The sequence below is a fragment of the Pan paniscus genome, chromosome 10, assembly GCF_029289425.2.
Source record: "Pan paniscus chromosome 10, NHGRI_mPanPan1-v2.0_pri, whole genome shotgun sequence".
Lineage (NCBI taxonomy): Eukaryota > Metazoa > Chordata > Mammalia > Primates > Hominidae > Pan > Pan paniscus.
In genome coordinates this window covers 16,639,986-16,665,838 of record NC_073259.2, presented here as the reverse complement: position 1 = coordinate 16,665,838, position 25,853 = coordinate 16,639,986, and the positions used below count along the sequence as shown (strand labels likewise).

Here is a 25,853-nt window from a genome sequence, read left to right as displayed (position 1 = left end):
TTATTTCTGGATCAATGTTGATATAAAATATAAGAGAAACTCCTATTGGAAGGTCGGTGTGAATGAAGCCCACCTTCTTGTTGACCAGATGCTCATTAACCTGGAGTTGTCTATTCACTTTACCATTTCTCCTATCTAATGTTCCTTGTTCGTTATCTCCCTAAAGGGAAACACTGTACAGCTGTAGTGATAGGCGTCTGGCTCCAGAGACCCAGGACAGAGGCCTATGTGAGAGCCATGAACATTATGATTGCTTTCTTCTTCCACCTTCTCTACAGTTTGGGAACTTCCCTTTCATCCGTCAGCTACTTTCTATGCAAGAGGAAAATAGTGGCACTAGGTGCCTACCTATCCATTAAGTCACTAATTTATCCTGATTATGGAAAACAACAAGGTTAGAAAAGCCCTTTAAAGATTGCCGTGTCAATTTAAAAATGCTTCAAAGTAGCAAAAAGAGGAAATCCTTAACTCCATATACAGACTTAAAAACTTTCACCTTATTTGTTTTTGTCTTTGAGCACCAGTGAATTTTCAAAGAATTGTCAGAACTGTATTTCAGATAACCATAGGCAGCTTTTAACCTATGGGCAACAAGCAGAAACAAAGGTTTCCTTTCTCCAGTTAGAAGGTAATAAAGTAGTATTCACAGATTTCTGAAGAGAAACAAGTGTAAATCTTATATGTTCAGCCATTTTATCATTGAAGTGTGAGGGTAAAATCAAGTCATTTATGGACAATGCCATGGCTCAGAAATACTGCGACACTTGCATCTTTCCTGAAAAAAATTGAGCCAAGTCAAGACCAAACAACCAATAAAAGGCACAGCATGGCAAATAAGCAGCAGTGGTGAGTGAGCACTCAAACCAGCAAAACTTTTACTGGTTTAAATAATTTTTGTTTATGTGGTTTTGAATTTTATTTAAAAATATAAGTAAATGAATTATATGACTAATAATGTAAAGAACCATCAGCAGTAGTTTGGAAGTAAATTCTAGATGTTTTCAACAAAATCTAAGAGCTAGGAAGAGCTCTGGGAGAAAATAATTTTATAATAAATGGGATCCTCTTGGAGCAGGAGTATTATAATCAATCTTGTTAAATTTGCTATGTTTACTGAAAATTATGAATTTAATTCGCTTTATAAACACTTTAATGGTAACTACTAGTAGATTAGAAATACGGGTAGGAACTTTTTTTTTTTAACCACTGGAGTGACAAGAAAAGGCAGTATAAAGTCTTGGTCAGCTCAGCAGAAGTCAGGAAAGAAAATAAATCGAAAGCAAAATAAACAAGAAAAGACAAAAATAAGATATCAATCATAAGATCAAATGTACTAATCAGTACTACAAATGGTTTAATTCCATTAAATCTCTCCCATAAGTGGTCTATAGCTGGATTTGTATGAAAAAGTCAAATCCAGTGATAAACTATTTATAACAATAAAAAAAGAGATAGGGATATAAGTATCACATACAAGCACACAAAAATAACAGAAGACTGAAAGTTTTAATATCAGACAAACTAATAAGTAAATGAACAACTGCCATGAACAGTTATATGGATATTTGCAAAATATGTGTCTATATATTAAGGCAAACCCTACCAAATATACTCTCCAAATTTGATATAAAAATCCATCTAGTTAGCTGCACATAGTGGCTTATGCCTGTAATCCCAGCACTTTAGGAGGCTGAGGCGGGAGGATTGTTTGAGATCAGGACTTTCAGACCAGTCCAGGCAACATAGCAAGACTCTGTCTCTACAAAACATAGAAGAAAATAGTTGGGCATGGTGGTGCGTACCTAAAATCCTAGGTACTCAGCAGGAGGAGGATTGTTTGAGCCCAGGTGGTTGAGGCTGGACTGAGCCATGGTTGTACCACTGTACTCCAGCCTTGGTGACAGGGCAAGACCCTATCTCAAAACATCTCACAGATGTTGGTACCATCTGTGTATTTTAGCTTCTGAAAAATGATGATTCATTTTTAAATAGTTAAATAAAAATGTATTTCTCAAAATATATAAAGAAAAGAAAAGGAAATTTAGATAAAAACAGAGAGCCATGGTTCTTTTCTGGGCCATATTACATTCATACACACAGCAAATAAATCATGGAAGAGTGGATATATATAAGAAAATTAGTGACAGTGTCCAGTTGCATTTCAGATGACAACAGCACACAATTATTAGCTTCATTCTTTCACATTGTAACCATTACGAAACTCTCATGTTTAATTAAAGGACTGAAAACTTTTTAATCTTCTAAATGGCTATAATGCCACCACTTTGAAGTTTGTTGTGCTAGTTAAATGGCACAAGGTATAAAAATGCCTGGCACTGTGCTTTGCACATGCTGAGTGCTCAATAACAGATGCCAATATTATTTTAAAGAGACCTTGCCCTATCTGAATTTTCCAAATAAGTGCTAATAAAGCTTTTGTTTATCACCTAGGCCCAGAGTAGAATTTTATACTCTTGATTCACAGTAAAACAGAATTTAAATTTCATTTATAATTATCAAAACTTGTTAGGATGAGAAAAAGTAAAGCAGATATTATCCTATATAACTGGAATTTTCTTCTACAGTACCTTGGTATTCATTGAAAATAGTTGGATTTCAATAATAGGTATGAGTTGCCTCAATTTTTAAAAATTAACTAAGATTAACTATATGCAAGTTGTATGACTCACTTAGAAAACAAATGTTTGCTTTCTTAAATATGGCTCCTTGAGCCAATAGTAATTAGATCCCCCTTCCTTATGCCTATGAAATAACAAGAAATAAATCAATGGAGACAATCACTTGCCCTCACACCCTAACACATACCCTTAGAGAGAGACCAGAGAAAAGTTAGTTTGGTTCTCATGAACAGAAGCAGATGGAGGTGGAAGGAGCCATGTTCACTAGATATAACATGACTGATGTTAAAAAAGATTGATGTTAAAAAAAAAAATCAGTAGAATGGAACTCTGATATCTAGCTCTACTATGCTCCCCCGAGAGATGATGAAGATATGAGTCCAAAGCACCCAAGACCTGGTTCTCATGCAACCATTTAACACTATGTCAGCTTTAAATTACATCTGTCCCAAGAATGGTCCTCAGACCCAGCAGTGGGGCCAGAGATGAATGGAAGCCCACCTGCATTGTTGAGGATGATCTTCTTTTCTCAGTCAACCAATTTAAATGCTAATCTCTTTCAGACAGCATCACAGACACACCCAGAAATCATGTTTTAAGTTCAGGGGTACAAACACAGGTTTGTTTCATAAGTAAACTTGTGTTGTGGGGGTTTGTTGTACAGATTATTTTATCACCCAGGAATTAAGCCTAGTACCTAATAGTTATTTTTCTGATCCTCTTCATTCTCCCACCCTCCACCCTCCAAGAGGCCTCAGTGTGTGGTGTTTCCCTCTATGAGTCCATGTGTTCTTATAATTTAGCTCCCACTTATAAATGAGAACATGCAGTATTTGGTTTTCAGTTTTTGTGTTAGTTTGCTAAAGATAATGGCCTCCAGCTCCATCCATATCCCTGAAAAGGACATGATCTTATTCTTTTTTATGGCTGCATAGTATTTCATAGTGTTTATGTACCACATTTTCCTTACCAGTCTATCATTGATGGGCATTTGGGTTGATTCCATGTCTTTGCTATTATGAAGAGTACTGCAATGAACATTTGCATGTATGTGTCTTTATAATAGAATGATTTATATTCCTCTGCGTATATGCCCAGTAATGGGATTGCTGGGTCGAATGGTAGTTCTGTCTTTAGATCTTTGAGGAACTGCCACACTGTCTTCCACAATGGCTGAACTACTTTATGTTCCCACCAATAGTGTATAAGCACTTCTTTTTCTCCACAACCTCACTGGCATTTGTTATTTTTTGACTTTTTAATAATAGTCATTCTGACTGGTGTGCGATGATATCTCATTGTGGTTTTGATTAATTTTTCTTGAATGATCAGGGATATTGAGCTTCTTTTCATATGCTTGTTGGTTGTCATGCATTTTCTTAAGTTAATATATGCAAAAATGCAAGTCAATCATTTTATCCAGAGCCAGGCATATAGTAAGAGTTCTAGAAATGATACCTTTTATTATTGTTGTTGTTACTATTGTTTTTTATAATTAGTAAAATACATGACTGCTATGGTTTGAATATGTCCCCCAAAGTTCATGTGTTAGAAGCTTGATCCCCAGTGTGGAGGTTTTTGGAGGTGGAAACTTTTAGAAGTGTTTAGGTCATGAAGGCACAACCCTCATAAATGGCTTAACACAATTATTGAGTAGTAGGTTTGTTATTACAGGAGCTGATTCCTTATAAAAGGACAAGTTAAGCCCCATTCTCGTTCTCTCTCTCTCTTTTTGCCCTTCTCCCATAAGATGACACAGTAAGAAATCCCTTACCACATGCTGGCACCTTTATATTGGACTTCCCAGACTCCAGAATTGAGAAATAAATTTCTTTCTTTATAATTTTCCTAGTTTGTGGTATTTTGTTAGAGCAGCACAAAGCAGGCTAAGACAGGAAATTGGTATGGGAAGAGCAGGCTAGAAAAAGCCTAGATTGCCACAAATTTTGCATTAAGAGATTCCACTGAGGTCTCAGGAGAGGATAACTGTAGGGAAAGTCGGAAACTTCTTAGAGATTACTTTTGTGGTCCTCATGAGAATGTTGGTAGACATAAAGAGAGTAAACGCCATTCTGATGAGGTCTTAAATGGAAAAGAGAAATGTCTCATTGGAAACTGGAGTAAGGATCATCCTTGCTATGAAGTGGCAAAAAAACTTGGCCGAATTCTGTTCATGCCCTATGGCTTTATGGATGGCAGAATTTAAGAGAGGTGAACTAGGATATCTGATGGAAGAGACATCTCAGCAGCAAAACATTCAGTGGGCTCCATGGCTTCTTTCAAGCACATATAGTAAAATGTTGAGGAGAGAGAAATGATTTAAAGATGCAATTTATAATGAAAAGTGATGACTAATAGAAAAATTTGGAGAACTCTCAGCCTGGCCATATAGAGAATAAAAAAGCATGTTCGAGAGAGAATAAGAAGGGTTTGGCCAAGTGGTCATTTGCTGAAAAGATTAATCTGGCTAGAAGGAAGCCAAGTTCTATTCATAAGACAAAGGGAGAATGACCTGGAAGATATTTCCGAGATCATGGAGTTAGGACCAGAAGTTAGGCAAGTTAGGACCTTAAGGTCAAAGCTTCCAGAGAGGTGCCTGAAAGACCTCAGCATTCACTGCCCTGTGCTGCCTCACAAAACCAGTCTGGGAGATCTATAGGCACAAAACTCCAACCTGTGAGAGCTGCTCAGGAGTGAACTGAGACAAGCAAAGCTGTGGAGGTGAGGCTGCCTGGGAAATTGGGGGCCCAATCCCTGACCCAGTGGGTCTAGAAGGTGGGACATGGAGTCAAAGATTATTCTCAACCCTTAGGATTTAATATGGTTTGCCCTGCTGGGTTTTGGACTTACTTAAGGCCAATTGCCCCTCTTTTCTTGCCTATTTTTCCCAGGAATGGAAATGTCTTTCATATGTCTGTCCCACCACCAAATTTCAGAAGTGGGTAACTTGTTTTGATTCCACAGGCTCATGGCTGGAGAATTTGCCTCAGGATGAATTGTGCCTTGAGTCTTATCCATATCTGACTTGGATGAGACTCTGGAGTTTGGACTTTTAAGTTGGTGCTGGAATGAGTTACAATGTGGGGGCTACTGGAAGGGAGGAAATGAATTTTGCATGTGTGAAGGACATACATTTGGGGGCCTAGGGGTGAAATGCTATGATTTGAATGTGTCCCACAAAGTTCACTTGTTGGAGACTTGGAGGTATTTGGAGGTGGGACCTTTAAAAGGTGTTAGGTCGTGAGGGCATTACCCTCATGGATGGATCCATGCTGTTATCACAGGAGTGGGTTTATCACATGAGTTGGTTTCTTTTAAAAGTGTGAGTTTACTCTGTCTCTGTCTCCCTCTCTTTGACGTTCTGCCATGGGATGATGCAGCAAGAAGGCCTCTGCCAGAGGCTAACACATTGATATTGAACTTCCCATCCTCCCAAACTGTGAGAAATCAGTTTCTTTTCTTATAAATTACCCAGTTTGTGATAGTCTGTTACAGCAGCACAAACAGACTAAGATAATCCCTGAAGTTGTATATGATTTCTCCCTTAGATATTATTTGGTTTCTTCTCAACTAATTTCTTGGTTCATTTCTAAAATTATTCAGGTATTTCAAAAGAGATGTAGTTGAACAAGTGGACATAAATAGCATATCAGTTAGTACCCTCACATTGGCAAGAACCATTCTAATTAGTACCAACATCCTTTACATTAACATACGAAGGGCAAGTTCTGGCAAACTAAAATCCTTTGCAGTTCAGTTCTTAGACTTATTAGATAAGATAACATAAATGTTTTATACCTTGACTCCAGTAATGCTTCAGGTATAGATTCCCCTGGTACCTGTGGACAAAACAGAGAATAAGGGCTACAGTATGGTACAATCCACATTTGTAAATCTGTAAGTGGTCAAACCACTACTCTGCCCATTGAAAGACTATAAGGCATGCCACACATCCTCTTCCTCCTATTCTGAACAAGATTCTGACCAAGATTTTTCTCACATACTTGGATGAAGAGACTTTTAGATTGAATTTTAATATTTACAATCTGTAAATTCTTCCTTTAGATCTTCCACAGCTAAAGATACAAATAGAAATTCATTAGGCAAAGAAAATGCAAAAAGAGTAACAATATCCGTCTATGTCTGCATAATAGTGAAGGAGAAACTCTCTTGTTACCCATCACCCCACATGGAAAAGTGCAGCCCATAGGTTTTGAAAAAGAAAAAATACTGAGTGACTGGACTAGGTAAAAGGAGCAGGGCTGGTCTTTGTGGAGAGAGGGGATGGCTGATACGATATTAGAGGTAGTTGCTTTAGACTGGAAGACAGTCTATAATTAAGATACCAAGCAGGAAAACTGAATATATCCAATGACACAGTCAGAGAACTTAATGTTCTTGAATAATACCTAAAATGAGAAAAAGAGTGTGATAATGGTTTAAATTTTTTAAAACTCTGGAATGTTTGATTATATTCAATATGTATTAATTATAAGCTAATTATATGGGCATAAAAGCTAAGGTATTTTCAGACTTAAACTGTTGATGGTATGAAGAAATGCAAAAGATGTTTGCAGATTTTTGCAGATTAAAAATTAGCTCAGCTAATTTTTAACTATGTTGCCCAGGCTAGTCTTGAACTTCTGGGCTCAAGTGATCCTCCTGCCTTGGCCTCCCAGTGTGCTGGGATTACAGGGGTGAGCCATCATGTCCAGCCTATAATTTCTTAAAATATATTTTTCTTGCCTTACTTTGATCAACAGACACCTTAAAAAAATAGACCTAGTAAGATGGTTATCACTGACTTGGTCCTAAAGTCAGGGAGAAGGATTTCAGTGCATCATCGGTAGCTATAATATTTGCTCTAGGTTTTTTTTTTAATACTTTTCATCAGGAAATAGAGTATTTTATTTGATTCCCAGTTTGCTAAGAATATTTGTGAATAGAGGCAGAATTGTATCAAATTTTTTTCTGAATGTTTCTCCTTTAATCTGTTAATGTACTGAATTACACTAATTGGTTTTCTAATGCTTCATTATTGGGGTCTCATTGACTCTTTAATCCATGGTAGTTTGCTTTGTCATCAGTTGAGCTGCTCTTGCTAAGTTAACTAAGTAGTTCCTTGGTCCTCAATCTAGTAAGTGACTTTTCATTAATATCATGAAGTACTGATTACCCTCCTTGTAACATTCCTTGCTCTTAGTAGCTTTGAAATCCTAGTCTCTCAGTTTTCCTCTTCCTTCTGATGGCTTCTTAATTTTTCCTTTGGTTTCTTTATTGTCTAGTGTTCCTCAGGGCCCTTGGAGTGCCTCACCTCTAATAAAATCAAATATGTGTTGATGTTCTCCAAACCTCCCCATGTGGTCCAAATTTCTTTTCTGAGCTGCAGTCACAAATATCAAAGTGCCTACTCCAACCTTCCACTTCGATGACTTTACAGATACTCCAAAACGTTCAAAACAGAACTCATCTTCAAACTTTTCTTCTTTCTCCTACTTTTTGGCTTCTAAGCCTATTCTTCCTCCAGTGATTCCCTCAGATCACAGTACCACATGCATCCAGCAGTGAAAGGAGAGCCTAAATGTCATTGCAGACTCCTCCTCCTTTTTCTAGCCTCCAAATCCATCACACAGACTATTGATTCTTTCCCTTAAATGTTTCTCATAGCCATATATTTCTTTCCATCTCTAGACACTAATTTGGCCAAAGCCATCATTCTCCTTCCTATGATATTGCTACATTTCTTCATTTTCATTCAGCCTTTGTCTCAGAAACTCCCTCCTTTTTCTTTCTTTCTCTCTTCCTTTCCTCTTTCTCATTCTTTTCCTTCCCTCCCTCTTTTCTTTCTTTCCTTCCTTTCTTCCTTACTCTTTTTCTCCTCCTGTCTTACTATAATTTTAAATATCTGTCCTAAATGAAAATATTTTTGTTCATAGGAAATAACTTACCAGTAGTTCTTTATACAACATCATTCTTAAAATATACACTTTTAAATGTTAATTAATAGAATTTAATTGAGGAGTATGACAGCAACATTAAAAAGGTCCAAGTTTTAAAAATGATTTCATTCATTTTTTGGGTTAATTTTTGTCTGGCAACACTTGAACACTAATTTCTAGTAATAGAATATCTGTTTGCTGACCATAAACCAAGACACATAATCTGTAACTGTGAGTTCAATTATGGTGCATTGGGGGTTTTTGTCAAAATAATTGTTCCTAGAATGTAGAACAAATACTTTTGTTTCCTCTTTCCTTATTTCATCTAAAACAATTTTCTACCTGTCTACTAAGGCTAAATTGGTAGCAATATATCTCTTGCCAAAAAAAAAATAGAACATATATAAAACCAAGGTAAAGAGCAAAACCATGTTTAATTTTGAACAAGTTACTATAAGATACCTGAGGAACATTTAGACTGAAATATCAGTAGGACTTTAATTTCAAAAAAGTAGTTTGGGTTTCGGTATCTTTCGGATATTATTCAACGAGTTCAAAATATGACTTGAGTTTCCTCATGAAATTCTAAGTATTTTCCAGATCCAAAGCAAATGTCACCTCCCTTTTCTCCCCAACAGTAGTGTTTGTAGTTCCCTTTTCTGCTTTAATAGCACATTTTATTCTTGATTCTGTCTCATTGTTTTTTTCCTGTTTTCACTATTTTATAGACTTCTTAATGCTTTTTTTGTGGTAAATATATTGCATTTGCATAAGATCTGAAACACAGCAGGCACTTATAAAATATATTCGTTGAATAATAACAAAATTATTAGATTATATCTGCAGCTTCCTCCGAAAAACAATAAAGATTCTTGGATCCAAGTGGTGTAGTATTTCAGGTGAGCAGAAATGTACAAATCAGAGAAAGGGGGGGAATCCAGTCTATATTTGCATATTAATATACTTGACTTTATCCTTTTAATCATTACCACAAGTGGAAAGTTTCAGCCCATGCCAATGATAAATGGACACAGAAACTGTTTGGTTTAGAATTCAGCAGCTCTTTCAAAGAAATGAAAACACTCCCGTGAAGGTATGTGAGACTGCATCCCTTAGTAGATCTTTTGGGATTAAGATCAGAATTATAGTAAAAATAGCCAAAGACTTCCTTAAGTATATGAGACTCTATCCAAAGCAGAAGGTTCTGATCAAGACTGGAAGTGCAATAAAAGCAATGAAGATAAGTATCAGATATGAATGCTCTTCTGCAATGGTTTGATTGTAAATTTATTAATGATACAAAGTATTAAAAACTTGGATTTTTTGTCTCTGGAAATGGCCACCGAATTGGACAAAATCTTTCTGATTCTGGAAATAGCGGAATTCATCATCGGCATGCTGGGGAATGTGTTCATTGGACTGGTAAACTGCTCTGAAGGGATCAAGAACCAAAAGGTCTTCTCAGCTGATTTCATCCTCACCTGCTTGGCTATCTCCACAATTGGACAACTGTTTGTGATACTGTTTGATTCATTTCTAGTGGGACTTGCTTCACATTTATATACCACATATAGACTAGGAAAACCTGTTATTATGCTTTGGCACATGACTAATCACTTGACAACCTGGCTTGCCACCTGCCTAAGCATTTTCTATTTCTTTAAGATAGCCCACTTCCCCCACTCCCTTTTCCTCTGGCTGAGGTGGAGGATGAACGGAATGATTGTTATGCTTCTTATATTGTCTTTGTTCTTACTGATTTTTGACAGTTTAGTGCTAGAAATATTTATTGATATCTCACTCAATATAATAAAGTAATCTGACTTTATATTTAGATGAAAGTAAAACTCTCTATGATAAACTCTCTATTTTAAAAACTCTTCTCAGCTTGACCAGTTTTATCCCCTTTTCTCTGTCCCTGACCTCCTTGCTTTTTTTCTTTCTGTCCTTGGTGAGACATACTAGAAATTTGAAGCTCAGTTCCTTGGGCTCTAGAGACTCCAGCACAGAGGCCCATAGGAGGGCCATGAAAATGGTGATGTCTTTCCTTTTCCTCTTCATAGTTCATTTTTTTTCCTTACAAGTGGCCAATTGGATATTTTTTATGTTGTGGAACAACAAGTACATAAAGTTTGCCATGTTAGCCTTAAATGCCTTTCCCTCGTGCCACTCATTTATTCTCATTCTGGGAAACAGCAAGCTGCGACAGACAGCTGTGAGGCTACTGTGGCATCTTAGGAACTATACAAAAACACCAAACCCTTTACCTTTGTAGACAGACTTTCCAGAAGCTTTTCTAAGAGAATAACTCAACGAGGAGCATTTGGGGATCACTTCCACTGTTTTTTTTTTTTTCTACTGGGTTTCTCTAAGTATTTTGGAACATAAATGAAATCCTACCAGGTTGCTTTTGATGATAATTCACACATTGCCGGTCGATACCATTTTAAAAGTAATCATTTTTGTTTGGAGCATTAGCAAGCAATATTTTAACCTCACATATTATTTCAAAAAATCTAAATTATTTAATTTTATATGCAAACGATAGGTAATTGCAACTTGTGGAGAAAAAGGTGTGTGTCTTTAAAAGCAAGATAGATTACAAACTTGAATGGGTAAAAGATATATACAATGTGGATAGAAAATCTAATTAAAAACTAAAGTCACAGCAGGAAAAATATAGCCTCATAGCTTCAAAGCTAAACTTTTTTTTTTTTTTTTTTTTAATGGAATCTCACTCTGTCGCCCAGGCTGGAGTGTAGTGGTGTGATCTTGGCTCACTGCCACCTCCACCTCCTGGGTTCAAACAACTCTCCTATCTCAGTCTCCCGAGTAGCTGGGACTACAGGCACACACCACCACACACGGCTAATTTTTGTATTTTTAATAGAGATGGGGTTTCACCATATTGGTCAGGCTGGTCTCGAACTCCTGACCTCAGGTGATCTACCCGCCTTGGCCTCCCAAAGTGCTGGGATTACAGGCATGAGACACTGTGCCCAGCCCCAAGCATTTTTTTTTAAATGAAAAAAAGTGGTATTTTTTTTGTTATTAGAAGTCTTGTTGATAACAAGGAAATACAACGATTATGTGAGAAAAGGAGAAGATTTGTAGTGTGAAATAAAATAAATTATCTTTAAATGGAAACTGGAAACACATGATTTAATGCTGATGTCAATTTAAAACCCCAAATAATAAACATTTTGATGTTTCTAGCACTTGCTAATTTTGCTAAATTCTAGGACATGCAATATGCATTTTCAGAGAGGCAGAAACCAATGTTTCTACCATGTTATGTAATAGAACTAAAATTATAGAGGTTTATGTCTTAATTCACAATTATACTCATATTGCTACTACAAAAAGATCATAATTACATTCTGAGGATGTTTGTGTTTGTGTTTGTTTATGTGACATGCATTTTGTTGCAATCTGATCACTGTATTTCTTAGAGGAAAAAATAGAAACAATGTTAACCAGCAAGGCACAGAAAGCAAAGTGATGTTGCTTATAGAATGTTGCAGGCTTATTGTAAATTTTAGACAAGCATATGTATACATAGTGCTGCTTTGACTGTGATAATCTAAGATTAGATAAGGTAACAAACTACAGATTGTAAATAAGGCTAAGGGTGGGAAAATTTACTAAAAAATTTTGAATATGATGGCATAGATTAAAACACTGTACAGAAGCTGTATAGTGAAACTTTTTAATAACAAAGAATTCCTTTTAGAATTTACTTTTGATATGTTCTTTATATTGTGCTAGATTACAGAAACAAAAATGTGCTATTAAATACTGATAAATACATGCTTGTAAATTAATCTTGATGAAGCTATAGTTGAGGGCATGACTCCACAGCTGTGCCCTGGAGCCGGAAATGATGTTAGAATTATTAGTACTTCCCCCTCCCCATATGCATAAAATGAAATTGTAAGTACATCTGGGCTATATGGTATCATGTATCAATAACAATGATGTTGATGATTGTTTTAATGATAATACAACATCTTTTTTTAGTAATTTGCATTTTACAAAATAAAATGTACATATATTATTTTGATCACTAATTTAGTATTTTGTCAGATTATAATTATAATTTTCTTGCCTTGATAAAAGGTAATGTGCAAATCAAGCTGAATATATTTTAGACTTAGATACTGAATTTATTTTAAAGATATTCTTTTACATAAATGACTTAACCTTGTATTCTTTAAAACACAAAATACTATTTATATTTTTGTGTCAGTAAACTTTTCTTTGATAAGCAGTTGATCCAACTCATAAGCAACCTTAGTGGTAAATTAATACATGTCTAATTAAGAGTAATACATGTCTAACACTTAGTAGGCAGCAACCCCAGGGAGATGGGACTACAAGGAACAGGACCCCATTCTTCACAATAGAAGCAAAATAAAAAAGTAGTAAGAGCAGCCCGGGACATATTCTGGTTATTGCAATTGATGTATTGTAATCCGTTTTTTTTTTTTTTTTTTTTTTGAGACAGAGTCTTGCTCTGTCGTCCAGGCTGGAGTACAGTGGGGCGATCTCGGCTCATGGCAACCTCCGCCTCCCGGGTTCAAGTGATTCTCCTGCTTCAGCTTCCTGAGTAGCTGGGATTACAGGTGGTGTATGCCACCACGCCTGGCTAATTTTTGTATTTTTAGTAGAGATGGGGTTTCACCATGTTAGCCAGGCTGGTCTCGAACTCCTGACCTCAGGTGATCCACCCACCTTGGCCTCCCAAAGTATTGGGATTACAGGCATGAGCCACCGTGCCTGGCCAGTAATCTGCATATTTGAATGGCAAATGAGAGCAAGCTCTGCACCTCCACTTTCTCCCAAACAAGGCCTTTGTGGGAATTTAGCAGCCACCAAGCCACAATCCAAGAGCCATGCCCAACACATGCACTGACACATGCAACATGGAGAAGAAAGACTGATGGGATTATGACCTATCCTGGGACCCAGCTGTTGGGGAAAGAGGGAAATTATCACTCATTTTTATAGACTCCCACTCATCTCACTTGTCAAATAAATGCTTATTTCAAGATACTGGGTGTAATCATTGTGGTTATTTCAATGCATACAGTCAGGTAATTTATAGGACAGGAACAAATAACCTGTTTCTACTGCTGAAATTGGCTTATCTCCAACCCATAGCTCTAGTTCTGAAGGCAAATAAGACACAAATCAAGTATACCAAGGCATGTTTTCTTAAACCGTACTGAATGTAACATCAGGTAGAAACCCATACCAATACTGATTTCCAAGAAAAAGGAGCACCAATTTCCTCACTGTCTTGGGTGGTTTATCTGCTATGTCTTAGTAGGTGGCTTTTTCTAGCAAAATCTTCGTTAGACAGCATCTTCTCTGAGCCAGATCATGCTTTAAGGGGTGTTTTTTTTTTTTTACAAAAAAACTTTTAGTTTCAGGGGTAAATGTGCAGGTTTGTTACACAAGTAAACTCATGTCATGGGAGTTTGTTGTACAGATTATTTCATCACCCAGGTATTAAGCCTATTACCCAATAGTTATTTTAGGGGGTGTTTGTATATTTGCACAGTCATTTTGCTTTCATTCTAGACACTGGATGATATTTTGTCTAGAGTAGGACACAGATTAATTACGTAGATTTAAAAAATTGTGATTATTAACTTGGACTTTGAATACAACTCATAGTATATGGGACTTGTGGTTTTTATACTTGTTATTGCATCTTTTATTTTTAGTTTCTTCAGCATAACTACAAACTTGGATGTTCTTTAATCACTATCTCCTGACTGACTTGTTTTCGGTGTTTTTCACAGCTAAACCATGCCTATCAATGGAATCTTCTTCTCAATTAGCCTTTACATGACTTGCAGAGCATTTCTGAAAACATTAGTGATCTCTAGGGCTATCTTGCTTCTTGGGTCATGAAATCTAGCTTTCTAGCCTTCTTCAACAGAAGTAGTTCCTTTTCATGAAGAAAAGTACCAAGCCTCCCCCATCTTGGGGGGCAGACCAACATGTTCCTTTTGATTCTGTATGATTTCTTGATTGAACTAGAAAGATTACAGAGCAGTGTTGGGTTTTTCAGGATTAGAACAGAAATCTTTCATAAGCTCATACATGAATGTAACATTTTCTGTAAGGAGGTACTTTCTTTTCTTGCTCTGATACTTGTTTCACAGTCAAGCCTAATTCATTTTCTCCTTTTGTGTGCTGCTAGTGGGACTGCCAACTAAGTTAGCACTAATTCATTTAACAAATAGTTATGGAAGACCTGCTATTATCCATGCCCTTTATGTTCTGTGAATTGGAAAGAGACTAATGAACAACAACAAAAAAGTCGCTTATCTGGTTGTTAAGAGAGTTGGTGGCCAGTTTGCCAGTCAGCGTCAAAATTGGCTGAATGAGAAACACATTGTTAGAGAACAAGGCAGGCAAAATCCTGTCCTGTCCTTACAGAATCATAGATTTGCGGCTTTTGGGTAGAAAGATTTTTGCCTGGGTTTGTGAGTCACTGTAAGACATACATCAAGAGCCTCTCAGTGAGTGCCAGCAATGTACTCCAGACCAATTAGGTAAAAAAAAATCCCTGGGGGTGGCCCACAGGCATCAATATGTTTTTTTAAATCTCCCAAGTTAACTCCAATGTGCAGTCAAGTTTGAAAAACATTGTATTAGAGTTACAAAATAATACAAATAAATTATAAAACGTATTTTACTGTGGATACATTTTTATGAGACAAAGAATTTTACCAAAGGAAGAATTAATGAAAAGGAGAATCTCCCTCCTATTCTCCCTCTTATGTTTTTTTGCTATTTTTCCATCCTTTTTTACTATTTTTTTTCATTTCAGTTGATAAGAGCTTATTCAAAATCAAATAGCCAGGAAGGCATTGGAAACCAAGCTCAAAAGTTCAGTAAAATAGCTCAGATAAAGGAATACTTTTTGTTTCTTTACATATGCTTTTACGTAATTATGTAAAATCATCTCCCTTTTTGTCTATTTCTTTAAGAAATCCTAAAAGCTTCAAGACCCAAGCCAACTGTCATTATCTTCATGAAACTAGAATTAGTTATTGGCCATAGATTTTATAACACCCTCCTCTGTGTTGTAATTGCATTTTGATCAAACTGTGGTTACATTCAGTAGTAAAAGCACATTTAATGTTGCTTTTTTTCACTACTCTGTGAGCTTTTTGATGCTTCTTTTTATTACACTTAATTCATCTAAAGTAGAATTGGAAATATTATGGAGTTTATTTAATGAAACTAATGAATAATACATATATTGTAGAGGTTATTTTTAGATAATTCTTTTAAAATTAAGATATTCAAATGGTATTGACTTTCAGTTGAGGAGAAAATTACAAATCAGTGTAAAGAAATCTGTTTGATATTTGCATACCTGACTTCACCCTTCTAGATGTCCTCACAAGTGGGAAATTGCTCTCAGTGCCAATGATGAGTGGGCACATTTACTACATTTACTATTTAATTTGTAAGTCAGTAGCTGATTAAAAATAATGTCAAAGTTTTTTTTAAATTAAGATATGTGAGACTGGATCTTCTTGCACATATTTCAGGCCTACTAGTGAGATGAATATAAAAAAACAGAAAGATATTTTGTGAAGATAAGTGAGGTGGCATCAAACAGAAGATCATTCTGAGTTACTCTGAACATTTTAAATATAAATCTGAAAATCATCAAGTTGGATATTATTCTGCAACGTTTTGACAGCAAAAGTATCAGTGAAACATAGTATTAGCTTTCTGGATTTGTTTCTACAGAAATGCCACCTGGAATTAGAAATACCTTTCTGATAGTAATGATGGGAGAATTCATAATCTGAATGTTAGGGAATGGGTTCATTGTACTAGTTAACTGCATTGACTGGTGAGGAGTCAAATGATCTTATTAGACAACTGCATCCTCACCAGCCTGGCTATCTCCACAATCAGTCAACTTTGGATAATACTACTTGATTCATTTGTAACAGCATTATGGCCACATCTATATGCCTTCAATAAACTAATAAAATTTATTAATATTTTTTGGGCACTGACCAATCACTTAGTTACCTGGCTTGCTGCCTTAGTGTTTTCTACTTCTTTAAAATAGCCTATTTTTCCCACCCATGCTTCATCTGGCTGAGATGTAGAATTAGCAGAATGCTACTTGAACTCCCACTGGGGTCCTTGTTCTTACTGTTTTTCAACCTTGCATTAACAGGTGGATTTAGTGACTTGTGGATTAACATCTACACAATTTATGAAAGAAACTCAACTTGGTCTTTAGATGTAAGTAAAATTCTATATTGTAACCTCTGGATTCTTATCAGTTTGATCTACTTAATTTCCTTTCTTCTGTCCCTGATCTCACTGCTCCTTTTAATTCTGTCCTTGATGAGACATATCAGGAATTTGCAGCTCAACACCATGGGCCCGAGGGACCTCAGAATGAAGGCCCATAAGAGGGCCATGAAAATGAAAATGAAAATGATGGTGTCTTTTCTCCTCTTCTTTTTGGTTCACTTTTCTTCTCTCCTACCAACAGGTTGGATTTTCCTTATACAGCAGAAATAGCAGGCCAATTTTTTTGTCTTGTTAACGTCAATTATTTTTCCTTCAAGCCACTCATTTGTCCTAATTTTGGAAAACTGCAAGCTGAGACAGACTGCTGTGGGACTACTGTGGCATCTTAAGTGCCACCTAAAAAGAGTGAAACTTTAGTTTTGTACACTTTTCTGGATTTTTCTATATTCCAGGGGAATTAATGAGAACACATTGAAGATGTATTTTAGCATGTGTTTTTCACCCAGATTATTTTAAGGTGTAATTAAGCATCACAAAATTTCCCTAGAATGGCCTATAAATGAACAATTTACTCATAAAGTCAGCCAATGTAATACTGGATTTTTTTAAAAAAGTAAGTATCATTGTCATTTTAATATTTGCTAGTAACTAGGAAATATTTGAGACTTAATATAAATGTAAAATATATAATGCAACATGTATTTATTTTATATGTGCTGGCAAATGTGTGATTACATTCACATGTGAGGAAAAAAAACAGTAATATTTGGAAATGGTTCTAAATGCCATTAGAACCTAATACCTACTCCAATCTGGAGTAGGTGGCATATTTTTATAACACTAAGTCAAATACATTAAGAACTACAAATATTGAAAGCATATAATCTCATAGCAATAGAGGTAACTTTTAAAACAAAATAGCATTCTCTCATTAGGACTCCAGCTAGGAATTCAAGCTATCCTACCTTTGTAGGATAAGTGCAAAATCAATTGAATTTCTAAAAAGAAGTTGAATACTTATCTCTATGTCCATAATGATGCTTATATTTTTACTTTTTAGGATCAAAACCACACTTTGACACAGGATCTCTGTGTGTGTGCACATGTGTAATGACATATTTTTGTCATACCATGAATACTAGTGTGTCACACCAGAGAAAACTAACACAACCAACTCACTAAGAATAAAAACATAAAGGAAAATTTATAAGAGAATGTCACATATTTGCATAAATTTTAGGCATGTTTGTATTTGTGTATAGTTCTAGGTTGACTTTTACAATAAAATAAAGTAACTGAAAATGTATATAATATATAATCTTAAGGCCAGTCCAGGCCTATACAGACATTTAGATTTTTAGAACTCCATTCATTGTTAGATACTGTATAATAAATTTCCTAATGATTATCATGGGCATTATCTTGCCTTAGAAAGGGCAACATTAAAATCACACTGGCTATATTTAGGTTCAGATAGTGAGGATAATATGGTTTGGAATTACTCCTTTCAGTAAATAAGTTAAATTCCCTTCCCCTTCCCCTTCCCCTTCCCTCCCCTCTCCTTCCTCCCCTCCCCTTGACCCTCCCCATCCCCACTCCCTCCCCTCCCTCTCCCCTCCCCCTTCCCTTCCCTCCCCTTCCCTTCCCTTCTTTACTTTTTGGGATGGAGTTTTGCTCTTGTTGCCCAGGCTGGAGTGCAATGGTGCAATCTTGGCTCACTGCAACCTCTGCTTCCCGGGTTCAAGCAATTCTCCTGCCTTAGCCTCCCAAGTAGCTGGGATTATAGGCATGCGCCAGCATGCCTGGCTAATTTTTTTGTATTTTTAGTAGAGACAGGGTTTCTCCATTTTGGTCAGGCTGGTCTTGAACTCCCGACCTCAGGTGACCTGCCCGCCTTGGCCTCCCAAAGTGCTGAGATTATAGGGGTGAGCCACTGCGTCCAGACTAAACTTTTCTTTAATGATCAAGATTCAAAAGATTTAAACAACCATACACAACCCTTGCTTCTAGTGAGTGGGACTTAGAAGTAAATGTCTCATTAGGATTAAGTCCTCACATCTCACGTACTATCCTTGCAGAGATGAAGCCATATGGAGCAGAGACCTATTCCAGATAATAAAAGCACAGAAAATGACTATTAAATGATGAAGGCTGGGAGAAAGTGTGGGACTGTTGTTACCACTGTATTGCAGTCTCCCTATTACAATGGCATTTTGAGATTAAGCTCTGCACCATCATTTTCCATAATGAAAGCTTGGGTTGGAGATGCAAGCCACGATCCAAGAAAACCACGACTCTTACATCCAAAGCTAGTTTCAGGCAATCTGGAGAGAACTGTATCCTATCCTGGGAACAAATAATTGGGAAAAGAAAATGATTGACTTTTTTTTTTTTTTTTTTTTGCCAATTGCTTTCCCCTAAAGTAAGTTTATAGTCTTGATGTCATGAGAGTTTTTGAGTTTCCCACCCCTGCCCCCCCGCCACCCAGTTTGGTCACACAGTTGATTTATAGAAGAGTTGCCAATAACCTGAATAACCTGTTTCTAATGCCAAAAACGGCTGATGCCTGAGCCCTGCCTTAGGCCTAGAACTTAAGATGAGAAGATATTTTGGGTGCGCAAGCCATGTTGTCCTTAGCTTTACTCAAAGAAAACATCCTAGTGAAAATATGCATGGATCAATACATACTTCAGAGGGCGTGATTGTCTCTGTTGAATCTCTGATAGTTCACATGGTTTGCTGCTGCCCTTAATCTCATGTCCTTTGAGTTAGAGACTTCCTTAATTAAAATACAGAAACAAGGAGGCCATCTGCAAACCCATACTTCCAGTGCACTCATCTGTTACATTGCTTAATGCTGTGTACAAGACCTAGGCCCTGAGCTAGATTATTGCCAAGAATAAATCTTCATTTAGAAAATTGATCAGATGGTTGGCTTGATAAATTCAGAAAAATGTTAGGCAATATTTTTTTGGGAAGGTTATTTGTAGAAGAAATCCCAGGTGACAGATAAACTATTTTCAATTTTAGCTATTTTGAGGGGCACCAATGTACATGCAGCTTCAGAAGACAAAGGCATTATCCTGACTTGTATATTGCCACCTCCATTCCTTAGCCACATGTTTAATAAATGAATCAGTTCTGGAAATAAGTTAGCTTCCCTTTTATATAGATATAACCTGGCCCCTGAACTTTGAAGCTTCTATTATTTTCCTTTTAGACTTCAGTTTGGGATACTTTCACAGTTTTCAAAAACAAATTAAAAAGTGAAAATGATCTCTTGAACAACAGTTCTTTTTTTTAAACATCTCGTATTTTTGGCTTTTTGTTTTTTTGAGACAGGGTCTTGCTCTGCAGCCCTGGCTGGAGTGCAGTGGCATGATCACAGCTGTTTTCTTTTTTTTTTAAATCTGCTGAACATAATCTCTAATTCTCTGCCAATGATCTTAGAGCCAAGACATTCTAGTTACAGTATTTCATTACTTGGTGGTGTGATTTTTTTCTCCCTCTTTTTGGTTGATGAAAAGTTGTACCCAACTTCCCTCACTAATAATATGAATGATCTCCATTTCTCTTTATTGTTCATTGATGCATGCCACTATTTTACAGTGGCTAAGTCCATATACTTGGTGTTGAAAGCCACGAAGATGGTGAAGATTTTGTAATGTTCATTGCAGATCCCTAATCAGGATAGAAACTGGCAGGGATGTCCTGCAATTAAGCTACTAAGACTTCCATAGTTTCTTCTTTTCATTTGTAGTAGGCTTTTGGGAAGGTCCTTGGGCCTTTTAGTTGTCCCAAGAGCATTGCTGAAATTTATATTTGTGGAGAGTAGGGGTAAGGGGAGGTTTACTTAAATTTTGAAAAGATCTCATGACTTGACCTGGTGGTAATCCTGCTGAGCAAATCCTATTAAGTCTAGTTTGTTCAGGCTGCTATAAAAAATACCATAAAATGGGTGCTTATGAACAACAGAAATTTATTTCTTATAGTTCTAGAAGCTGGGAAGTCCAAGATCCAGGCATTCACAAATTTGATATCTGGTGAGGGTTCATTTCCTTGTTCATAGATGACTTTTCCCTATAACCTTACATGGCAAAAGGGGTAAGGGAATTATTTTGGGGTCTCCTTTATAAGGGCACTAATCCCATTCACGAGGGTTTCATCTTTATGACCTGATCACCTCCCAAAGGTCCCATCTCCTAAGATCATCACTTTGGGGGTTAAATGCCAACATGTGAATTTTTGGGGGGCACATTCAGACCATAGTACAAGTGTTAAAACTGCAAGAAGAATCCCCACACTCAAGGTAACCCAAGTAATAGACTAATATGAATCAATCCAACCCAATTGTTGGGAATTCTCATAGTTCTTGCAGAGGTTCTTTTCTTGGTTCATTTTCTTGGAACTTTCCAAGTCGTCTTTAGACTACTTTCCATGCTCAAACTTCCAAGTATTAGGATATTCCTTTCCCTCATCTTTTGTCCCTATATTCCTCAACTTTCATCCTACCCCTTTATGCTTCTGCATGTAACTTTATTTTCTTCTTGACGCTATCAAAAGCTATTGATGTCCTGCCAGAAAGATCTCCCATTAAAAGCAAACTGCAAGATTTTCTAACAAAATTTAGTCAGGGATCCTCAGGACAGGAACAGACATGGCTTCAAAATTTAAGATTGTCTGATCTCTACTCTGGGTAGCACAGGAAAATGTTTCCCTTCCATTCTGAGGACAACGTTCTTTCCTCTCTCTCCCTTTGCTCCCATATCCCTCAATCCCACCACCCTCTAATAAAATAAGCCAATAGGTTTAAGGCTGCAGAGAGTATAAAATACTTGAACTTACATATCAAATCATGTTAAATATCTATATTTTAGTATGAAAGACCCTCAGTAGTTATGTTAAAAAAAATAACTATTACCCAGGTAATATTTCTGTCCAGAAATTTGAGAAACAGAATTATTTGTAATTATCTACACATTTAAGAAAATTGAACTCCTTATGAAATATAACTTTAGGAATTACTGGAGATTCATTTGAGGTCTGGTTGATTATCATGACCTTAGGAATTTACTTAATCTCTCTAAATCCCAGTTTGCTTCTCTGAAAAATGATAAAAGTGTTTTCCTCACAGGGTATCTGTGAGAATTACGGAGCTCATGTATATAAATAATTTTTCATAGTTCCTGGTATTAAAAACTCAATATATTTTAAAAATGATGCTGATGGTAATGATATGCTATTTGTCAAGTAATCACATGTATTTTTACCCAGAATTAAAAAAAAAAACACAACTTTTCCCCTATCCCTTAGGTTACATATGTTGCTATGTTCACTGTTTTCCTTTTATAGTTAAAATAAGCTGTAACGCATCGTTTCCCATTTTTTTTTTGCCAGCTACATTTCTTATCTCTATTGATAATAACTATCCCACCTATGTCTCTGCTTTTTCATGCTTGAGGGATCTCTGGATCAATCAACGTGCATGATGGCCTGAAAAAGCCCAATTTATGGGCAATAAAGTGAATAATCTTATTATCAGGAACGAATATATGTTTCCTTTATTGACTGCTGACTATGTAGAGCATACCAACCAAATTGCCATTCATCTATCCATTCAACAATATTTATTAGCTATTCCGCACTGGGCAATGCTCTAGGCTTGGGGATAGAACAGTGAACAAACAAAATCCTTAGCCTAATGGATATTACCTGGAAGTGTGCCAGGAAGAATAAACTCACTTGTGAATTACAACAATAAGTGGTTTATTCAGGTCAAAATCTTGTCTTGTCTCCTGGGAATTTCACTGAATTGCATCATGTAGGAGGCAAACTATACCCCAAGAATTAAGAGCAATTGTGAATAAATGATAAACCACAGAGCTTACATTTACCTCCTAATACAGTTAACTCCTAATATATATATATATACACATATATTACGAGGTAAATGTAAGCTGTAACTTTATGCATATATTGTAAGTAGTAACTATACATATCTACTTATATACTGTATACATATATAGTAAGTAGTAACTATACATATATACATATATAGTTACTACTTACATTTATATATGTGTATGTGTATATATATGTATATATACAGTACACACACATACTGTTACTACCGGCTGTAAAATTGAATAGGATATAGTGTCTTCCCTCACAGAGCTGTCAATTATGTTGGAGGATGTAATAAATACAAAGTCTGTTTCTTCATCTTCGGTTTAACAAATGACTGATGTGAGGAAAAAAGCTGTAGGAATATGTTCACATAGTCACCCAAATGGAGCATCCTACTCTGTCACCATTTCAGGATTAAGACTAGACAGTCTTTTGTGTTACAAATTGGGACATCAGTGCTCTGGGAAACAGTGATGTCCACCATTCTAAATCCCTTGGTATTACTATTTCATTGATTAAACTACACTTCTGATATTTTAGACTAAAATGTTTTGGCTTATCGCAGTCTAGGAAACCTGTCTTGGGTATATAAAACAGATAGTTGATGCACGATTAGGGAAAAATAAGGCAACCTATGAAAATGGCCTTATGGATTAAAAGAAGTGAGCTCCTATATGGTCAGTGGAATCCAGGAAAAATTTAATGGAAAAAGCGCCACCTAAGCTTAGCTTTAAAACACAGAGTATCTTCAGGCAGAAAAGGCTATAGGAGAATGTGCCCAAACGGAGTTCGGCTGGAGACAAAGAATAAAGACTAGAAAGAACAATTACCCGAGGCCAGACATGGTGTTGGACGGGCCAAGATGCTTACTACTTAAAGCCATAGAACACTGTTTGCTGGACACAATGAGTGGAATATAGAACAATGCAACTAGTTTAACACTTTGCCCCTCTTAGTGGTTTATTAGTTAATTTTTTCCTGAAAAAAAAAATGTGTATACTACTTTTTCTGCACTTTTCTATATCAGATCTTGATTTAAAACTTTACCACTCTTGGTGATTTATTATTAGTTTTTTTAATCCGAAAAAAACATGTGTATACTCCTTTTTCTGCATTTTTCTATATCAGATCTTGATTGGCTCACCACCATTACACACACACACATCTCTCTTCTCCCATCCTCCCAGCGTTATAGAATCATTTGTTGTAAAATCAGTATTCAGTATTTACATAATTATGACTGACTTTACATGACTACTATTATTCATAGTTGAGGTATACCTTGTATACAGTGTAGTTTTTAAATTTTTATTTTTCTCAGCGTTCAAAATTATATGTTCTGTTTTCTTAATTTTGAAAAATATGCATTCACTAATTTATCCCCACACTCTTTGGAAAATGAAAGCTCTCTAGGCTGTATTCAAATACACCAGGTACTCTATCAATTTTTATTTTTTAAACTATTCTACCTGAGCTCTCCATCTTTAGCCATTTCCTGTTGACTTCATACTGTTCTCCCCTACCACTCTCCCTCTTTAATATATTACCGTTTTAGAAACTTTATGGCTACCCTGTAAGTAATAAAAATGTCTTTCCCCACTCAACAACAGACAGTACCTTTCAAGTTTCCACTTTATAAGGACATAACCCCCATTCCATTTACTTCCCCCGCCCTCCTTCAACATTCCCACTTGTATTTCCAGCTGTATTTTTAAAACATGGTTAATAACATTTGCACTCCACTTTGTAACCATAATTAAGTATGCCCTTAAACAATAAAAACCATAAACAACATTTGTATTTTACGATTATTTAAATGTTATTCACTGAACAGCCAAGCTTTGTGCTACTATGGGATTTCGTTTTCTGCGGTTCCAAGTCTTGATCCACGTCCTGCCACAGGATCACTGAAGTAGAGCCCATTTTCTTACACTCTCGCCATTAGTTCAAAAGCTTGCAGCATTTTATGTCTGGTACTTGGAGGATGATTTTCCTGTACAGTTTTGCGTTTTTTTCACTGAAAATTTCTGATTATTATTGTTTTCTCTTGTGGGATGAAGAAGTATGTACCTTCTATATCACAGCCTTAATACCTTCAGCTTCTTATTCATTCAAATCTTGCTTACAATCCAGTCCGAGGATTCCCGGTTTACTGATTTTCTTTTTCCTGCAAATTTTAGCCTTCTGTTTTGGTTTGAAATAATGCATCCTCTGCGCTTTGTCACGTTCTGAAATTCGTCAGGTGTTTTAGGATGCACACTTTCTTAGATCTTTTCGAGGGTCTTAACTGCAGTTCTGTTTCCGGAATCGCGTATTTTCTTTCTAGGGATTGTAGGCTCCCGGCCGCCCCCTGAGGAGCTCCGCTAGCAGCTAAGAGGGCAGCCACGAAGAGCGCCTGAGCACTCTCGCGAGACTGGGGCTCGCCATTGGCTGCTCCGCCGCGCCGCAACGGACCCTGGGAGTCGGCCATCATGCTGGCCCCGGAGGCCGTTAGCTTAGTCATGGCTCTAAATATGTACCTGCAATCGGATGTTGAGGATCACCGAGCCCGCGACGTAGAAGTACGGGAAGTTCATGCGCAGCTGCCAGGCCAGCTCGAAGAAGGCGAGCAGGGTGCGGGAGAGCCCCTTGCAGAAGACGCCGTACGAGGTGGGTGTCGCGGCGGGGCTTGAGGCCCTGACGGCCAAGGAGGACGGAGCCGCCGCGGGGGCCATGAGCCAGGTGTCGCCGCCCGCCCAGCGTCTGTAGCGAGGGTTGCCGCAGGGCCCGCGGACCCCCTAGCGACGGCTGGGACCGGCAGGACGGTAAGCAAAGCGGCTCCCGGGCTCACACCCAATCTTGCCGCTGCCGCCGCTCGGTCCAGTGCGGCGCGTAGCCCCGGGCGCCGCTGGCGCTCCGCCCCTTCCTGTCTGCTTCTCACTGTGGCATTTACCATTTAGGGCTCAACTGATGGTAGGTGGCTCTGGAATAGGATGTGTTATATAGCATGTACGAACATCCATGCAGATAGTTCCACTTTAAAATGAAAAAAGCTAAGCGAGATGTAACTTGCCGTAGGGCA

General features: G+C 37.0%; 2 protein-coding genes across 2 annotated transcripts; one reads left to right on the top strand and one right to left on the bottom strand.

Annotated features, from left to right (window-relative positions):
* Positions 1–7,370: 7,370 nt before the first annotated feature.
* TAS2R42 (taste 2 receptor member 42) lies at positions 7,371–18,414 on the top strand. Its single transcript, XM_063593358.1, is given in 2 exon segments — positions 7,371–10,389; positions 10,391–18,414. Coding segments are annotated over 2 exon segments (1,017 nt in total). The 5' UTR covers positions 7,371–9,835; the 3' UTR covers positions 10,854–18,414.
* Positions 18,415–23,469: 5,055 nt separating this feature from the next.
* Positions 23,470–25,669, bottom strand: SMIM10L1 (small integral membrane protein 10 like 1). Its single transcript, XM_057299378.1, has one exon. The coding sequence runs from the start codon at positions 25,504–25,506 to the stop codon at positions 25,300–25,302; it is 207 nt and encodes a 68-aa protein (XP_057155361.1). The 5' UTR covers positions 25,507–25,669; the 3' UTR covers positions 23,470–25,299.
* Between the last annotated feature and the right edge of the window lie 184 nt (positions 25,670–25,853).